The sequence below is a fragment of the Aythya fuligula genome, chromosome 2 (genome assembly GCF_009819795.1).
Source record: "Aythya fuligula isolate bAytFul2 chromosome 2, bAytFul2.pri, whole genome shotgun sequence".
NCBI classification, from domain to species: Eukaryota; Metazoa; Chordata; class Aves; order Anseriformes; family Anatidae; genus Aythya; species Aythya fuligula.
The window spans coordinates 44731687-44751226 of NC_045560.1; the positions used below are offsets into that span (position 1 = coordinate 44731687).

Genomic DNA, 19540 nt, shown 5'->3' on the forward strand with positions numbered 1-19540 from the left:
CCCAGCTTGGTAAACTTCTTAGCCATTTTATAATCAGCGAATTTTACCCAGAAAGTCAGATTGTTGGTACTAAGGTCAGACTATATGCAGACTTCAGTGCTCTCAAAAGAAAGCCTCAAGATTTGCTCATAAAAAAGGACAAATAATATTAAGAACAACTATCATTTTCAGGAGAGGTACATCACATGTCAGGACAAATTCTGCACTTAAAAGTTCAGCTTAGATCCCATGACTTACAAGAAATGCTTGCCCATCTCCTACCATCTCTCTATCCAGAGGAGACCTACTGGGATTATGTTGAAGTTTAAAGAAAAGAATGAAGAATGTTTGAGTATTCTATACAAATAAATCTATGAAGCATCTTCTAGAGATGCTCCCTTCTCTATTGATAGGACAGTTCCAGTTGGTAAATGAGATTCTGCAACAATCTTGATGTCTTCAGGAGACAACAAAAAAGCAACAAAAAAAACACTATCTCCATCTTTTTCCCTCCCCCTTGGTATCATTGCACACGTACATGTAGTTGCATCCCAGTAGCAATGCAAATGCAGCATTTGTTATAAACATCCCAAACATTTTCTTTTACAATTACACAATACAGTTCGTTATTCAGCCTCTAATTGGTTATTTCCAGACTTCTTTTAATTTTAGCGAAGCAAGAACAAACCTAGCCAATTACTTCAACAGACCCAGGATCAGGTCCTTTGTTCTACAAAGCAACATGGGAGAGGGGAAAGGATTAATATAAAACAATGAGAAGCTTAGGAATGGGAAAGCCCTGCCTCTGTGCCAAAGGATTAACCTGCTTTGTTCTGATCTCATTTCAACAGATGGTAAAAATAATACTGCAGCTTGACAAATCTATTTCCATGGAAAAGGGTTTTAAATGAGTTTGAGCTCGTGAGATTAAAAGTTTATAAAAGAGTTTGGGTAGCAAGAGAAAGCAGATGAATTATCCAGCTCTTGTTAATAGTCTTGCTGGAAGACTGTTTCAAGCACAACTGAACAGTTCCTTCACTGTACAAATATGTTTTTTGCCCACTTGAGAATGTTTTCAGTATAACACACATGCAAAAGCATTGCTACAAGAACCAGCAAAATCACAAGCATGTCTTGGGCACTAAGGTGGAGCAAATTCTTTAACAAGATCAGCTCTTGCAACAAGTGGTGATTATTTGGTAAGGTCTCAGTGGATGCTTTCTGTTCAAAGAGCATTTGGATTTTAGGCAAACTGGTTGGCATAGTTAACTGAAACAAGACCAGAGAACACCATAACACTTATCAGCCATTCCAGTAGGAGAATTAAAAAAATGCACAGAAAATAATAACAAACAAGCACAAATTCCACTCTCTTTGTTCAGAAGAGTTTTAGAAGCTGCTCTCTGATTAACTCCTGCTATTACCTGTTGTGTGAACAGCTATCTGAACACAACCCTAGTTCTGAAGGGGTTCTCTAACTGTAAAAGAAACAAACCAAATCCTGCTTATGATAGGATGCATTTTCACTGAATTAATTCAAGGAGGTCTTTTGTTGCTGTTGTTGTTTGTTTGTTTTTTAAAATGCCAAGACCTCTATGGTGACATAGAGAACAAATAAAACCATGGTGTTATCAGTTCTACCTTAAGGTTGCAGTCTACCTAGCCATTACCTTTACTTCCTGTGTCTCAGATCTGCTATTTGTCTTGAAATAAAACATGCATGGCTTTTCTGCAGCTACAACAAAGCTCCAAAAATCAATCCCCTTCTTCTTAGGGTAAGCAGAATCTGACCTATAATGACCAAGAGTAATGTAATGCTTGGATAAAATTAAACATCTAAATATTTTCTTAAACATTACATACCCGATGCAGCTGAACACTTCAAAATATTTTAGAGTATCTCATGAACTTACTTTAGATACTTTGCAAAGCCATGCTCACAGAACAGTTAACATTGATCATTTTCATTTAGGAGAAGCTGTAAACCAAAATCATTTCACCAATGTGGGAAATAACCATGCTATCTGATAAACAGAAGCAGTGTCTCTTTAAACATTAACTACTGCCACTGCAAAATAAACAGGTCAATAAAGAAAATGCTGTGGCAAAATCAAGTGTTAGCAGCACTATGGTAAAGTTCTAAATAGGGCTCAGCGCTTCTAATGCTTGCAGTTTGTTTTATTCCTTCAGTGTAGTCTATCAAAGATGGTCAAATGCTCGAACAACTATTTCAAAAGACTGACCTCTTAGAATGAGACATCCAGTTTTAAAACAAACTGTGCCTCTCTTTCCTACAAAATCCTTTGCAAGAATTCATTTACTTTTAAACATCATCTTTTTGACAATCACAGTATACTAACCTGGATAGTAAACTTTTTTGCCATCAGTCTTGTATACAACCATTGTAATGAATTCCCGATTGTGTGCAAAGTCATCCTATAAAAACACAAATTAAGTAGAGATATATATTTCTGTGGAATGTAACTAACATTAAATCAAGTATAACATTCTCTCAAACCCTTCAATCATCACACGGTATGGTCTCATAGCTGTATTTACTGAAATACCTGACCAATTCCTTTTAAAACATCTGATATAAACTATGAACAATCTCACGGAAAAAAAGTTCAGGCCCTCAGGATTTAGAATTACTTCAGTACCCTTACGGTGTACTCTCTCAATTTTTTACTCTGGGTCCGTTTCAACAATCTTGTATGCAGGTATCTATACCCACTGAATTTAAAATCTATATATATATACACATACATGCACACATACCTGAACGTGAAAATATAAGCTCATACCAGAGACAGCAGTATCGAAAAATTTACAGAAGACATCATAGAATTCAATCTAGAAAGAACTTGGCACCTTATCTGTGATGTGTCTGCTAAGCAGCACCCAGACTGCAGCACCACCTTGTGGACAGTGGACCTCCAGTTTGTACTGAGGATTATTAGCCAGGCTGTAAGCATCCTTCACTGGACCTTGTTTTGCATCCCAAGTACTAGAAGCAATGCAGACACTTCGTTAGATCAGTAGGATATTGATTTGCATTTTGAAAACCAACTGAAAATCCTACATGCATACAGAGCTATCTATTATCACTAACAAAATTACCAAAGGCTAATTTTCTACTGGTATCTACAACTACTGTATTCGTAATTGCCATGTCAGAAGCTTTATCTTATATTTGTTTTTATAAATGACTTTGCTACTATACAAGCATGGTTATCAGCAATGCTAAATGCAAACAGCTTGTTTGGTATGGTGACTGCAACCACACAAAGCACAGGAAAAGGTGAACAATTCATGGATTATGAGCTAGCCAAATATTGTCACTATTGCCAATTTTTTCCCCATCGTTTTTTATTCAGGTAAACTTTAAAATTAAAATTAATCTCTTTCATGTTTGGAAAGGTGCCTGCATGAAGTCTTAAATCCTTTAGGTACCCTGTTACAAAACCTGCCTCATGAACTGTCCAGACAAGAAAAATACGGTGGGGAAAAACACGAAGTATTGGCGACGATGCAAAACATGGCAAACTAGGAACAAAAATGGATGAAGCCATTCTTAAGTCCCGTTGACGCTCCCACCCTTTTTAACTGGGCAGCATGTGTGAATGGCTGGCTGCATTATCAGCTGAGCTTCAAATTATTACTATCATTCTGCCTCAGAGAATGGATGAGAGTAGCCCTGAGGAGAATATGGGGGTGTGGTACAGCATACTGGAGTGGGAAGAGAGAGGAACCCTCACTACCAGAAACTGAGGCATTTCTCCTCAAAATGGGTAACGGAAAGGCTGAATGTGCTGGGTACTAGGTGGGAGATAGGTATTGTGTTCAGAAAAATCAACAGCCAAGGAAGTTAACACAAGACAACTAACACTGGTGAAAAATGGAATTTGACCGTTCTGGTGTGAGTGAACACACCTTGTAAAGACAACAGGCACTGCACAAATGACTTGCAACTGTCCAGGAAAAACAATTTCAAATAAAAGCTAGGTTACTCAAGCATAGCCTAGTGACTGATTAAACAAACACGGAGTGCACAAAAATCTGATTTCTGTTCCCATACAGAGATAAAGGACTGAGGTCAGAAGCTGCTTACACAACCTTATGTCCACAGCATCATCGTAAAGGTCACAGGAGTTGTAAGAACATTACAGAAACGCTCCAAGCCTGAGTTCTGAATTTAGAAATATAAAGGCAGGCTTGGGACCATGGTCAGAGTCCAAGCTCTTCAGCTGTAACTGGGAAGAATGGACGGAAGCAAACACCTCAAAACATTTTAATGCTATATTGACAAAAAATTTCTCTTGGACCAACCTGTGAATACACGTAGACTCTTTAAAAAGACTTGGGTTCCAACTCAAATAGACAACATCATAGTACTGGCACAGGTCCTCCCAGGCAATCCAGAAGATCCCTAAAAAGGGACTGCTGTTACTGTTTGCTTACCAGACACCTTGCTTTTACTCTTTTTTTCAGAAGTCTCTTTCTAGGCAAATAATAGAGGTTATATAAACCCACATTTCTGTAAAAATAGTCATAATTTTGCATTGCCCATGTTCCTAAATTTAAACTTAATCCCTAAAACAAACAAGTTGAAACAAGAAAAGCAAAGAATAACTGCACATCTCCAAATTCTCAACCTGAAGCTGTCGGGACATTTTTCATTCTCAAGCTCTAATCAGGAACATGAGAAAATCTTTGTTGTAGCCAAAAAAAATACATCACTTATTGATTCTGAACTGCCTATTTCCTAAGTTTCTGAGAAAAAAAAATACATAGTCAAATAGGCTCCTCTAGTTCAGAGACCTAGTTTAGTAGCTCAGTAAAACATTCAATAAACTTGAGTATGTTTAAATGTATTTCTAAGGTACTTCATCCAATATCCATGGGATTTTGTTTTGGCACCCCCAATCTGCTTCGTCTTTACAATTCTCATGGATTTGTTTTAATTCTCTATAGCTTGCTTAATTACAACTCCAACCAACACCACCTGCAAACTGACAGATTCCTGATGGAAGTGAACTCTCAAAAAAGGTAACACCATCATAATGCAAGTCCCTGATACAGGCAGCTGCATATCTCGCAGCACTAAAAAAAACTATACAGAGAATAGCTGCACTTAGAAAACAAAAGCAGTATGTCAATACAGTCTGAAAAATTAGCTCCCTTAAAATGTATATAAAACTACATGAATAATTTTAACTATTAGATTCTACAGATACATAACTCCTTACTAAATGAATCACCAAGTAAATAATGAGCTAATCATTCATAAGTATCAGAAAAAACAGGACTGCTATTTTTTCTGTATTTCTTTCTACCTTTCTTCAGGGATAAACCACAAAGATCTACGTTATTTAATTATATAGCTACTTTTTATGCTTATTACCATTGTCTATTTTCTGAGCTGTTCTCGGATCAAAGTTCAAATATTTTTGTAAATCTGGGGTCCAATTTCTTGTGTCATTTTCACTGTATCTTCCCTTCCAACGTAAGTGGCTCCAGGGGTTTTTCAACTGAAGGAATCTAAGTCCCTAAAGAAATACAAAATAAAATTGCTGGATTCATCTTGTCAAGATACCTTTTTTAAATATATGAATACGGAATACAGACCAATATCTTAAGGAAATACATCATCATTAAGGCTTCTGGAATTTCCCAGTGAAGCTCAGACAAAATAAACTGTATAAGCCATTAGAACAAAAATCAGTAGATACCTATCTCAGACACAAATTTCAAGCAGGTATCTGATAAATCTTTCAGTTTCACTCGGTACCTTATATTCTCTTATATCCAAGACTGCATAGGCATGGGTTGGAACTAAACCCCATTTTTCTCCTTCCTCTTCAGACATCACACCTGTTGCTGTTGTGATAAGGACATCCCCCTTGTGAAATCTGTTCAAAAAGAGGTGAAAAATAACTTAAAACGTTACCAGTTGCAAACTCACTTTTGACAGACACTGCAATGGTATGTTTGTACACTATTTGTGTGACAATGCTTAAAAAAAAACAGAAATACATTTTTTGTAGTCAGAAATCACAGTGGAACTATTTTCTTACAGTATTTAAGTACAGGCTGCACGTAAAAAAAAAATTATTACTTTTGTTACAAACAAAAAAAATCATCATCTGTCAACCTGAAGTTCAATCTGTAGCACTTATTAAAGTGACTCTTCACAGATCTTCAGCTGAACACAAACATGGTTTCATCAACACTTAGCTAAATCACTACATAGAGTAAATCAACAACTCCACTGACGCCAGGGTTTTGAGGTGGCTTTCCCAAACAAGAAAGAAAAATTAATCCTTCTAGGCTTTTGCAAATATTTACGCTAAGGTTTTGTCTTATTCAGCACAGGCCTATAGGGTCTGAACATCAACAACTCAGTTCTGCAATTGTTTTGAATTGCAGTCATTAACTTCACAGCAAGCATGGCTGTGAAGACCTACTAACATGCTTTCTAGCACATGCTAAAAAAGCAAGTATGCATTCAGGGTTCCTACGTGGTTTACAGGGTCATTGCACTACGGATTGTCAGTCTAGCACAGATCAACAACAACTGTGAAGCTATGATCTCATCCTAATTGCAGCCACATCTCCAAACTGCAATGCCAGAATATCTGAAAAGCTATTAGCAATTAAGTGAGAGTTCCTAACCTACTGAAAAAGCACTGTAGAAAAATAGTCACGCACTCTCATCATGAATGGAGTTGTTTCAGTCAATAGAATATCCCCCTTTCACTGCTGTGAAATGCATAAGAAACTGGTTGCACAGAAAGTTTTGAAATAAATCAAAGTACCTGCTAGTTGATGTTTAATACAGCTGACAGCTGTATCTTGCACTAGAAGTAGAATTGTTACAGTAAGCCTGAAGATCAGTATCACAGTTTTGACCAGCTTTCTGCTGCTCCTCCAGATTTACTAGTGGAACATAACCAAGATCTTGTGATGTGATTAACACCATACTGTATCCACTTGCTAGAGACAGCAGATCAAATTCCAGGGGATACGCTTCCTATACTTCCTTCTACCTATTAAAGACTGAACTTATACAGTGGTTCCGACCTGCTCTTTGCTGCGTAGTTGCTCAAATACTAATCATTTTAATTAGCTAAGAGAGAATATCTACCTCTGATAGAGCATTCTGAAAGTGCTATCTTTATCGAAAGCTTGATTGTCAGAGTGCATGGCGATTCTTTCCGGTATCCAACCAGTCAGTGCATGGAGATCAATATTCTGAAATACAAATATCCAAAAAAATCATAACAGATAACCCATCTATAAGCTTACAATGCCCTGCACATAAATTATAAGTGCCTTGAAAGAAACCAAGTATATGTGCTACAATATAGTTCCATACATAAAAGGCTCAAGATTTAGACTATATAGAATTAGAAAATGAACTGATGAAGAACCAGAATTTCAAAGCTACATAAGCATTAAAAAGTGATCAATCATGCGCAGTTCTATGAAGTGTTGCATTTACTTCTTTGATTCATACACTTTTAAAGCACAATCTCAGAAGAAATATTTAGAACCTCGATATTATAAATGCATTTTTAATTATTTAACTTTTATTTCTAAGGCTCAGGGTTTAGGTTTTTTATTCTTTTTGGTAAGGCCTTTCATGTTTTCCTGTTAAAAGATGCTTTAATCTCTCCATTTCATCTCCTTAAAATACTGCTTCTTTTGCTTTGTACTCCTCAAAGGAAAAGCAGGAACTATAAATGCTTGAAGGGTCAATAAACAGCACTGGTGGGTAGGATTTTCAGGAATTACAAACACAACACAGACAGTAAGTAAACCTGAACAGACAAGGAAGCTATAATATAGTCAAAAGACGTGGGATGGGTGGAGATTAAATGTCATGAGTCAAGCTGTTTTTCCAGATAGCAAGTTAAAGGAGGACAATGTAGATAACACAGCTATTGTCTCATGATTTTTTGCTCTGCAAAACGTCAGCCCACCACTGACATAAACATACATGTTTTTATAGCATACAAAAGCACGCTACATTTACTCCTTTTGCTTATCAAGACAAACGTGGCTTTGTATATTTCCAAAGGTGATGATTACCTGTCATACCCACAAAAAATGTAATTATCAAGACACCAACTAGAACACAAACAGCACCATGGAATCAAAAATACACTATTAACACTCTTAAGAAGTTTGAATGGAAAAAAAAAAAAGATCAGAAATACTTCTTAATTAATGAATGAAGATTATTTGGGCAACTCATTTGAGTCAAGTAGCCTCTTTGAAAGAATAGTTTGCATGTCAAGTTAGCTGCATCATTATTATTAATTATTAATTATTAATTATTAATTAATATCAGTAGCTAAACTATAGGAACCTGAAACATATAAATGCACGGAACAACGTGGTAAACTTGCACAGACCAGAAGTACTTGCTCCCTCCATATACATGGAATACTTCAGTCTGTTCCTTTCCTATCCGACTCTTTGACCTAAAAAGGAAAAACTGCCCTATTGATAGAATAACGGTTGAATCACAAATCAGCATTATTGATGCAGGCAAAAGAAGTTATAACTTTGCCCAAAATTTTCACCTAGACTCAATAAGAACACAAATACTTTCCAACCATACATTCCAGTCCTACAGTCCGAGTACCAAGATTAACTCCATCAAACTAGAATGAGTAAGACACTTTCATGGGCAGAGATCTCATCAAGCATAGTTAAGTACACTTGTGGAATGAAGAAACAGGAAAAAAACAAACAAACAGAAGGAATCAAAGACTTGCCTCTACAAATAATTAATTTTGATCTCACTAGAAGGAAAGTTATTTGACAGGTTATCTAACTGGATTTTTTTTTTTTGCTTGTTAGAAATAATCTACTACTTACAGAATTTGATCCAGGAAAATCATATCCTCCCATGACCTTCATGTAGGCCTTTTCTATTAGTGATACCCACAATTCATTCTTATTGTTAGAATAAGAGCAGAGGAGTTCCCCACTATGATCAACAGGTAACTGGTCATCTATGATTACCTGCGTAAAATAAACAAATGAAAAAGTCATCCTAAAGCTAATGCAGTGTTCTGGAAATACTTCTAGAACCATAACAAAACCAAACTCTCAGCAATACGTATCTTCTGAGACACAGCCAGACCTGACCACTCTTAGATGTGGACACCCATATCAATCCTGCAGTGATTTGCCCTTGTGAACAAGAAATTGTGTCGCCAGGTGTTGCATATGCTGGTCCACCAGGTGACCAGTAAGCACCTGCCTCAGTTTCCCCTATATAAAATGGAGATGTTGACAGTACTCGCTCACAAAGTGTTTAACATCTACTGAAGGCAGCTACAGAAAAGCTCGGTAATTACCAGCAGTAGAAGAAAGAAAAAAAAGCCACAAATATCCCTCATCTAATTAGGAAAAAGAATGTATACTATGTTCAGTAGCCAGCAGGAAAATAAAGTTACATATCTACAGCAAAACAAAACATGTCGTATTACTTTCACAGTCTCTAGTTCCAGATTTAAATTTCTTCTCTCTTGAAAGGAAAAATAATGTCAAAGCAACATTTCTGGTCAAATCCTATTCATTTAAGAATAGACAATCTTTTCCACAAAACACAGTCATTAATCCTAACAGAAAGCAGCGATTAGGAGATCTTTTGGAAAGAGTATGAAGAGCTTGTCAAGTACGTAAATGATACTTCCATGAAGTATCTGTTGGGTTGCCAACAGACTTCCTGACCCAGAGGTTGTATCTTAGCATTTAATAGCATTTGAAGACTCACCCCCGCAGCCCTTTCTCTCTAAATAGAACCACTTGATTTTTGAACTCCCATAAACATTCATCACCCACAATGATCTGCAATAGTGACTGCTACACAATTTTATGTCCTTATTTATATGCACTAAGAAAATTATACTTGTGAGGTCATAAAGCTCTGTTATTTATCTTCAGGCATCTCCTCTCTTTACTAGAAGTCTTTGGTCATCCAATTTAGTCCTTTGACCATTCCAGGCCTATAGCCTTCCTTGGAAGTTCTTCTTGGTAGTTTTCTAGTTCTGTAACTTTTTTTTCTGAGATGGGGTTGAGAAAAGGAATACTCATTCATGAATATGGGATGCATTTTTTTTCCTGTATGGTTTTCATAACTCCTTTATGCAATGTAAACTTCTTTTTTTTGAATTGAATGGGAGTAAAGCTATTCTCATGATCGTCTGCAGATAAAATCTCTATTGTTACATATTTCACTACCAAAGTGAATCCCAAAAAGTTTAACAATTAAAAATCACTTTCCGTCAAAATGTTCCTAAATTTTTTGCTTTGAAAGCACAGCTTCACAGTAAAGCAGACCAATCCTTCAAAATATATGGTTTAAACAGTAACAGTATTAAGTTTCCCCCCTAATCATTTACCTTTCTAGGTACGCCATTGATATGAAGTTTCACCATGTATTTGCCACATGGATTGTACTCTGGTTCCCCTTTCTTATTCTGAGGGTAAATGATACTGTTAAAAAAAAAATAAAAAAAAAAAAAATAAGAAATTGTGACAAAGTATATAGCTGTAGATACACTGATAACATGAGAAGTGGGATTAATATGGTCTGTTTATAGAATTCATGCTAAGGATAAATGTGAAATTTTATATGAAAAAGTCACTCAAATTTAGTAAAAGTGATAATAGTGTTTAAGTAGGCTTTATTTTCATACCTTACTCTTGCTGCAGTTCCTCCCTTAATAGACTAAGAAAAAGTACACAAGTAACCTAATCATTTCTCCAACAGAAGCAATGCAAACACCTTTATCTTACTATTACACATACTGAAGATATGCAAATACCATTTAAATACAGTAACTGCCTGAATGATAGTCAAAGGTTGGAAGACTGCAATGCTACAGAACTCAATGTTGATGAAAAGAATGCATCTTCACTTCAAGAAGTATAGGCTGAAACAAAATTCCAGGCACAACATTCACACACTGGTCTGGCAATGGGCTCCTGACAGACAGACAGCCAAACCCATGCTAAATTTATTGTAGTATGCTAGTTAAACTGAATTGAGATAGTGTTGTTAACATTAACTCTGCAGTGAGATTCAAGATAGACCATCTGGCAGCCTTTAGTACAGCAAATGAAGAAAACAAACCTATAACATGTTTTAAGTAACATTTCTATTAAAAACAAAGCAAGCCTTCCAAACTATTTCTTCTTCTCAAAGCACATCTGAAATTAGACTCCAATGTCTTTATACTCATCTACCTCAAATTGTTTTCATTTTTGGAAATGCTAAAGCCACACGAGTCCCACAGAGATGAAGGTGAAACAAACACTAACTTTTACTGTGTACAGTCATACAAATATAGAATCTCAGCTAAAGTTGATGAAAGTAGAGAATACTAATCCAAATATTTTTCCGTTAGTCATATAACTATACAACTTAACAGGTATCAATTTAAATACCACCACTGCAGAACATACTGCCAAAGCTCAGCAGTATTAAATCTGACAAAATCATAGAGAACAGTAGCTATTTACCTTGTAATCAACTTTTTGTTATATCTTCTTTCATATGCTGCACTGATAGCTAGTGATGCCACAAAAGAACAGTCTGACACTATTGTCTATAAAGAAAAGAGAACAACGATGTGATTTACTAACACTTAGATACTGAAAAAAAAAACAAACAGGGTGTGTGGAGAGGTGAAAAAATGTTATCGTTGCTTATGCCCTTCAAAAGGGAAAGGACTTAAACTGAGAGAAACAAGAGTTACTACAAAAAGGCAGGAAACATGTTGCTTCCTATACTGAGCAAACCACATTTAAAAGATTTAATAAAGGTAATGAGAGACAAGTGCAGCTACTTCATCATTCACTCACACTTACCCTCTTTTTTTGCCCAAAACACACTCCGTAGCGTAAACTATACTCAATGGCAAAATCTGTTGCCCACTTCAGAATAGCTAAGGCCATCTGCAACTTAACACTACACAAAAACATTTCCACTATTCTCAGTGGGCCACTTGTGCTTTAAATACAAAAATTAAAATCTTGCCCGTTACTTTTTGCATGAAATAAACTGTTTGCCACAGAGTACACCTTGCCTTTTTTCATGCTAACTTTACTACTGTTTTTGGAAGAAAGGATTTTCAGCTGGAATTCAAATTCCAGTTTTCATTTCCATTGATGACATACCTCTTCATTTTCATGGCTAGAAAACGCATGGAATCTGAGGTGGTACTATTTTTTGATTTGTTTACTTAGTCTCGAGAGAGTTAAGGAAAGCTCTCTCACATTTAGAGGTTCATTTCTGAAAAAGTGCTCCTTTTCTCCTTTATAAGGTCTCACATTCCCTGCAATCAACTCTAGCAGCATACATTTCTCTTTGGGAACAACTTACCTGTTTTATGCTGAAACTTGATACGGTATAAATCATCGTAGGGTTATTTGTTATGTCATCTGGCCGTACCCACTTGGCAAACATTGCTTTCTGTTTGGGGGATAACGGTAACTTCCCACATTTATCACTAGATTTGAGAGAGGAAGGAAGTAGAAATAAGTCAAGAGCTTAGAAAAACTTCTCATGGTATATCCAGATCTTGTACTTCTGACAGATGGTACAAAATATGCATAGAACAGGTACACAGCTGTAAGACAACTTCAAAGAACAGTACTCCGAAGTTGATGATTTGGGGTGAAAAAAGCAAAAATATTGAAAACTTGAAATAAAACCCAGGAGGTTCCTTCACAAGACTGAACAGGAAAAAGGAATTGCAAAAAGCCATCTATACTAGCAGAAACCCAAATTACTTCCTTTACTTCAACAGGATGAACTAATACTAAAAAATTTCTTTAGTTCAGAAAACATGAAGGTTTATCTGACTGTCAAGCTTTCAGTAGAAAACTGAAAAAAAAACCCTACCAACCAGATGTCTTGTCTATTATGACATGTTTATCATGGCCCATGAATAAACATCTAGCAGTTTATATCACTCATCCTCTGAATAGTTCTTTATAGAAGAAACAGCTATCACCTTCATTTTACAGGGGGGATAACTGAGGTGGAGTGATATATACAGCAGTCAGGAAGTGGACCCAAACTTCCAGCTCAGTCCAATACTCCAAAAAGCCAAATAAAATGTTCTGCTGGTAGGCTTGAAGAAACAACTGCAAAAGCAAAGCAGGATCTGCTTACATTAAAGTTCAAAGACCAGACTGGAAAAAGGAGGCCACAGTATTGAAATAACTCAGTGTGAATTATGCTTAATATCCTACTTAAGCAGTTTTAAATTCTGAGGAAGAAAAACACAGCAATAATATGGGAAAGCTTTGGAAATAAAAACAAAACAAGATCAGTAATTGAATAGCACTTACGAAAATGGCATAGGGAAGGCAAAACGTTCCCTCAGATCAACACTCATGAAAGGGACATATTCAATACCATTAATTTTTGAAGTCTTTCTGTAAATCGTAAGAGAAAAATACAGTTACAAACTTATCTATCATCTTTTCAAGACTAAATTCATAGAAGTGACAATCAAATTAGTTTTTAAAACAAACAAGCAAACAAAAAAAAAAACAAACGGTGCCTTTGAAGACAAGATGACCACCTCTTGAAAACGCAACAAGCACTGCCATTCATTTGATTTTGTGGTGTGCAGCACTGGGTGGCTTAGTCACTAATCCCACATGTACATACCTGTGGGCAAGCCACCATGCCAGCAGAGAAATGACTAAGCCACAAACCTCTTCATAGGTCTAGAAGTAACATGTAAAAAACACCTTATTCTAAATAGAATTTCTCAAGTCCCTTCAGCAACTCGTTGAAGAGAATTTTAGGGTAAATTGACAACAATTAACACTTAGGGACATGAAATTTCATCTAATTGGGGAGTATTTTGGAATGCTTTGTCAAACAAAAACCAATAAACACACTGCATATGTTAATTAGTACATTTTTGATTGAAGTACATAGAACTTTTTTTTTTTTTTTTTAAAAAGAGAATCATACTTAAATGTGAATGCAATTAAGTTGTAGTCAAGAATTTAGCTGAAAAAGATACGTGAAATATTTTAAAAATCAAATTATAATGAAAGATAAGACACAACTAATTTATCTGGCAAGACTTAACACTCCCCCCAAAATCCACAGAACAGAAATATATACTGCACAAACAAATGCAATTTTAATAAGGCAATTCTACATGGTCTGCAACTTTTCAGATGCACATACACTTCCATCTTTAGGACTACATCCTTAGTCCATTTAAGTCCCTGAAACTGAAGTAACAGACAAAATATTTTAAGATCAAATCCTGGACAGTGTTGAACATCACCCTGAACACAGTCTTATTTACCATGAAGGTAGAAGGAATAATGCTGAAACACCTATCAAACAATGAATTTTTGCATATAATTGATATTTTTCAAAATTCACAATTTAGGCTAAAGTGTTTATGGATTCCTTACTATTCGTATATTATGACTCCTATAATAAAAAAAATCAATGCAAAAAGAACAAGATATAATAAAAGGCATAATCCTGAAATATATTATGCTTCCTCAATTTCCAATGAAATATTAATTGTATCATCTGTAAAAACAACATTGTACCTTGGCATCTCAGAGTTGGATCTTTCATGAATTCAATCAGGTATATACAAAAATAAAGCTATAAAAAAATAATTCTGCAGTCAGTTATAAAAAATTGTCTTGTAAATACACTCCAGGAAGTATGCTCTGTGAATAAAAGCTACTGATTGCATGACCACAGAGAAAACAATTTAACATCTATATAATGACAACAACAGAGTTAATAAGTAGTGTTTTTCCAAGACTGTTCTGTGTATAATAATTTACTGTCTAAGATACACAAAGGATGCGTGCACAAATTTTAAAACTTTGGAAAAGCTTGGCTTCAACTTACCTGAGTACTTCAATCTCCTCTGCAGTGTATCTCTGACCTTGAGATTCACTAGCTTGTACTGCTCTGATTGTCTGTGGTTTATCGTTTAAAGAAAAATCAGGTCCCAATGGAAAAAACGTTCTGACTGGCTGAATTGGTTTAGCTGCATTTGACTTCTCCTTCTGAGATGACTTTGACATCGATACCTTCAGTGCCTCTGCTCTAAAGCAAATAAAAACGCATTCTATTTACAATTGTAATAAAAATAAAGTTATGTTTCAGTCATTTACTTCCTTGTTCATGCTCCCATATTTGTTAAATGGGATGAACAAATGCTCAAATTGACCAATACCACTTTTCCTATGAAAAATCAATTCACAAATAATATCGATAGAAGATAGGTGTTTTAGAAAACGTTCAGTACTGATGCCAGTACTTCTTTATTTTCCCATTCTAGAATAAATGAAAATCCACCATTTGCAACTCAAATATAAACTACTTCCAGCAGAACTCATCAGATTTTGTCACCTTTAAGACTATGCTAATAGGAGAATTTGGGTAAACATTCATTATCTGGAACCTCAGAAAAAGACCCCAAACTCTGAGAGAAAAAATTCCCTCTTAAGAGTAATTCACTGGCAGGACATAGTAGGATCAGACCGACCCTACATGGTGATCATAGCAGGATCACCAACATTGGCTTCAGCACCACCTACTGCTTTGCCTTCTCTCAGAAATTCAGGATTTAATTTGTCTAAAAACTATCATAGCAGAAAAACCTACTACCTTTACCACAACCCAGCATTTCAACTGCTTGAAGACCACGTATTCAAGAGACATATTTTTTGTTGTTGCATTGAACTGCTGGCTTGCTACACATTCAAATCAGTACTTTTTTTTTAAACACAGACTGAAAAAGTGCTGGAAAACAGCTTATACTGAAACAGCCCAGCACAGTCCATTATTTTCCATCATACTGTTGATTTTAAAGGACTTACATCGAACTCACGCTCACGTAACTTGTTTTAGATATAGACTCCCGTGCACCATTTACCCATACAATTAAATTGCTGCCTTGAGCTAAGTATTATACTCACCGATCCAGTGCTTGCCGAGCCAGCTGTTTCAGTTTTGACTGCAGGCCTGCTTCTGAAGTTTCAGTAGCCTTAAATTCAAAACAAAACAGAAAAGCTACACATCCAAAGAAAACACAGGTTTTATAAGCTCAGTTGGTACAATTCCACACTTTTAAATTACAGCCAACAGTAACTACCCATTTTTTCCAATTCTCCTTTGAAACGAGCAGATGTGTTTTTTAAAAATCTCAGCATAAAAAGCATACTAAGTGAATATCATTTTGCAATCCTAGCAAATGCTTGTAGAATGAAAGCGTTATTTAAAATTCTTCAGTGTTGGAAATACTATATGCAAAAAACTGCCAGAAGGATTAACCATACTAAAATTCTGAACAGGAAAAAATATTAAAAAGCAAATGTTATGTACACTACTGAACTTAGATGTGTTCCTTTTATTTTTTTTCCCTACAACCAAGTCAAAAATAATCATAGTAACTTAGGAAGAGATAGATTTGGATGTTTGCTTTCATTGAAAGAGTCTACTTGAAAGATAAAAATCTTGTTCTTGCAGATGTTATGCATAACATTATCCACATCACGACACCAAAACAGTTATCAAGTGCGCTAACTTCTATTCCCAGTTGGGAGGTAGGCCATAATAGATTACTCGTACAACCAGTTTACACTTTTTTTTTTTCCTTCCAAGTGAAGCATTACTAGTGGAACTAGGTAATCTGCAAGAGACACAGCATGAGGTGTGGCTCTTTCTGTGACACCCACAAGCAGGTTTCAGGGTTTGGCTTCGTACCTTGACTGATTCTAGGTCAATTGAGGAAACAAAAAGCAAGCTACTATCACCATAAGAAATGAAACTAGAAGCACTCTTTATAAGGAACTACTTTTATCTGGTAATAAATTACTCTTAAGAGTTCCTGGTTGAAAAAGACTTTGAAAGATCCATGAAGGTAAGCAGTGGATGTGGTACTCCTACAGACTCATCCAGGAGACAGCCACAGAAGAAAAGGAATGGCTGATCTCTGACTGCTCCAAAGGTAAGAAAGTAAAACTCTCCACCTGAATACACAGAGCAGAAAATGAAATAGTACTGCTTCAAGATAGCAGAGTTCCTTCAATCGTCTTTCATCCTAGGAAGGCACTTTTTGATCCCCTTGAGGGATAAAGCCTACAGTCACCTTAATAAAACAAGATGCTAATCAAGACCAAAGGAAAAGTTCAGTAGTATCTGCACACAATAAAAGATCAGGTAACATCAGTTGTTAACATGAGATAATTTCAGAGTAACTCCTACATAGGTAAGTAATATTTGCATGCACTGACAGAACAGAAAGAGGAATGCAGCAGAGGAAAAAAGTATGCTGCTGCAGTAAGTTTTATATAATAGACTGAGGAAGTTCTGATGCAACAGCTCAAATGGAAAAAACAAAAACAAAACAAAAACAAAACAGAGCTGTTCTACTAGAGCTCTTGGTCTGATTATGTGCATCGCCAAGGTTTTTCAGGCTACCTAAAACTGGTTTGCAAAAAGCAGAAAAAAGGTTTTACTCTAGTACGCAGCAATAGTGATGTCCCCCTCCCAACAACCCATATATATTCACACTATAAAAAGGGAAGAGAAGAGGAAAAAAGAGAAACAGACTTGGTGGAGTTACATTATGATGGTGAGCTCTTCCTATAATGAGTTAGTTATGACAACTGGACTTAAGAGAAAAAAGCAGTACCTGTAATTATATTCTTCTTATATTACAGCCAATTTATCCCTACCATTAACTTCAACGTGAATCAAATTCACTCATAACAGTTTTAATGTTGAGCACTGAGTAATCAAGTGATACATTTTTTTCTTACTAGTTTTGGTATCGGGGACTTATGTTTTCAGGAAGTGTTATATGAAAAATTTCTTCCTTTAATATAAAAAATTACTTCCTTTAATATACTCATAAAGTAATACAGCTGACATACTGGCAAGTCATCTTCAATCTTAACTGTTCTTAATTTCTGCTTTAACATTGCATTCACTCTAGTGCAGAAATTAACAAGAAAAAAATTCCAGAATATTTCTAGTTTTTAGTATAATCTGATTCAGAGAAAAATACACAAATCACAAGTCCCCATGAATTTAGCGTTGAACAACACAATGACTGGAAGAAACATTACATAAAAAAAAACAATGGAAAAAAGATCCAAAAGCAGTTTTTAGAAATACAGGTACTCCATTTTTAAGCCAGTCTTTAGGGGTCAGTCACTTGTGTAAGTGGAAGAATTTCTTACCATCACATAATTCCACCAAGTTAACTTGTAGCTTAACATACTGTTTTCAAACAGAGTTCCACCGCTTCTGTGTACAACTCTATAGCTTCTTCTGCGTTGCCTTTGTCATCTTCATCAAAAGCCTGCGTAACGAGGAAGTGAGCACGCTCCAAGTCCAACTGTTGCTTTGACTTCAGAGGATCTGTTTTCTGTGATTGAACTAAATGAAAAAGAGTATTTAGCATTCGACAGCAGCAGACACGTCAAAGCATCCTTAACACAGTACTGAAGTCCTAGCAGTTCTAGCAGATGAGCATTATCTACTTTTTGACTGGAAACAAAAACTTTGCTACAGACCTCTCTGCAACGATGAAAAACAAACGCTCTCCCCAAAAGCAGGGACATGCTCTCAGGATATTTCACATGCCAAGTAACGTACACAGAATCTTTCATATTACACTAAAGACAAGATTGTTCCATTATATGAAATATTGCATCCTTTGTGAAAATGTATCACCTGCTGCAATATACATGATCCTTAGGTGTCCCTCTCATTTAATATTTTTATTAATGACCTGAAGGAGAACATGTAGTGCATCTTCATCAAAACTGCAGACCCCACCAAACCAATTTATTCCAGGGCACAGCTGGTATTCAGAAGGACACAGACAAACTAAAGAAACAGGGTGACACAAACCACAGAAAGTTCTACCAGGAGATGTGCCGTGCCCCACACCTGGGACAGACCAACACCAGACAGACTGGGATTGCCCAGCTGGGGAACAGCTCTGCAGAAAAGGGCATGGGGGGTCCCTGAGTACGTCCCTACTCAGGGCCCAGTAGGCTGCATCTGGAATACAGTGTCCAATCACCGGGGTCCTTAATCATGGTCAGGAGCAGGAGAATTTGTCCTGCTACCTAATAGCAATCTGCTGGTAATCATCAGTGTAACAAGGAAATGGATTCAGCCTCTTCAGCGTGGTGCAAAGCAAGGGAGTGAGAGAACTGCCTACAGACTGAAATGGACAGTTCAACTAGACACAAAATAACAAGCATACAAGAATGATAATTGCACCCTGGAACACAAGCCCAGATACATTGGGGAATTTCTGTCTGTAGTGATCTCCTGGACTTGACCAGACCCAAGCAACCTGGTCCAAAAATCAGCATCTACCCTGATTTGAGCAGGAGACTGGTCTATAAACCTCCCACCATCCCACTTGGGCTGAGATTCTAAATGAGAATTACAGGTGTACAATAACTGGAGATTTTTATTTATGTCCAAACACTTCTTGTGTTATTTCAC

At 36.2% G+C, this 19540-nt stretch overlaps 1 protein-coding gene across 3 annotated transcripts in view; it reads right to left on the reverse strand.

Moving 5' to 3' along the window:
- Positions 1 to 19540, reverse strand: part of CAPN7 (calpain 7) — a 31260-nt gene that overhangs the window by 9182 nt on the left and 2538 nt on the right. The window contains exons 3-16 of one of the 3 annotated variants that reach the window (XM_032182672.1): positions 18297 to 18454; positions 15988 to 16055; positions 14912 to 15112; positions 13360 to 13446; positions 12386 to 12512; positions 11524 to 11609; positions 10401 to 10494; positions 8869 to 9015; positions 7127 to 7233; positions 5771 to 5891; positions 5384 to 5528; positions 4309 to 4408; positions 2851 to 2986; positions 2340 to 2415 (exon numbers count right to left, since the gene is read on the reverse strand). In XM_032182672.1, the coding sequence (XP_032038563.1) occupies positions 2340 to 2415; positions 2851 to 2986; positions 4309 to 4408; positions 5384 to 5528; positions 5771 to 5891; positions 7127 to 7233; positions 8869 to 9015; positions 10401 to 10494; positions 11524 to 11609; positions 12386 to 12512; positions 13360 to 13446; positions 14912 to 15112; positions 15988 to 16055; positions 18297 to 18454 (1653 nt within the window). Of the gene's footprint in view, positions 1 to 2339; positions 2416 to 2850; positions 2987 to 4308; positions 4409 to 5383; positions 5529 to 5770; positions 5892 to 7126; positions 7234 to 8868; positions 9016 to 10400; positions 10495 to 11523; positions 11610 to 12385; positions 12513 to 13359; positions 13447 to 14911; positions 15113 to 15987; positions 16056 to 18255; positions 18455 to 19540 lie in introns of those variants that run through there. The other 2 variants (XM_032182674.1, XM_032182675.1) reach the window with 2 other exon arrangements.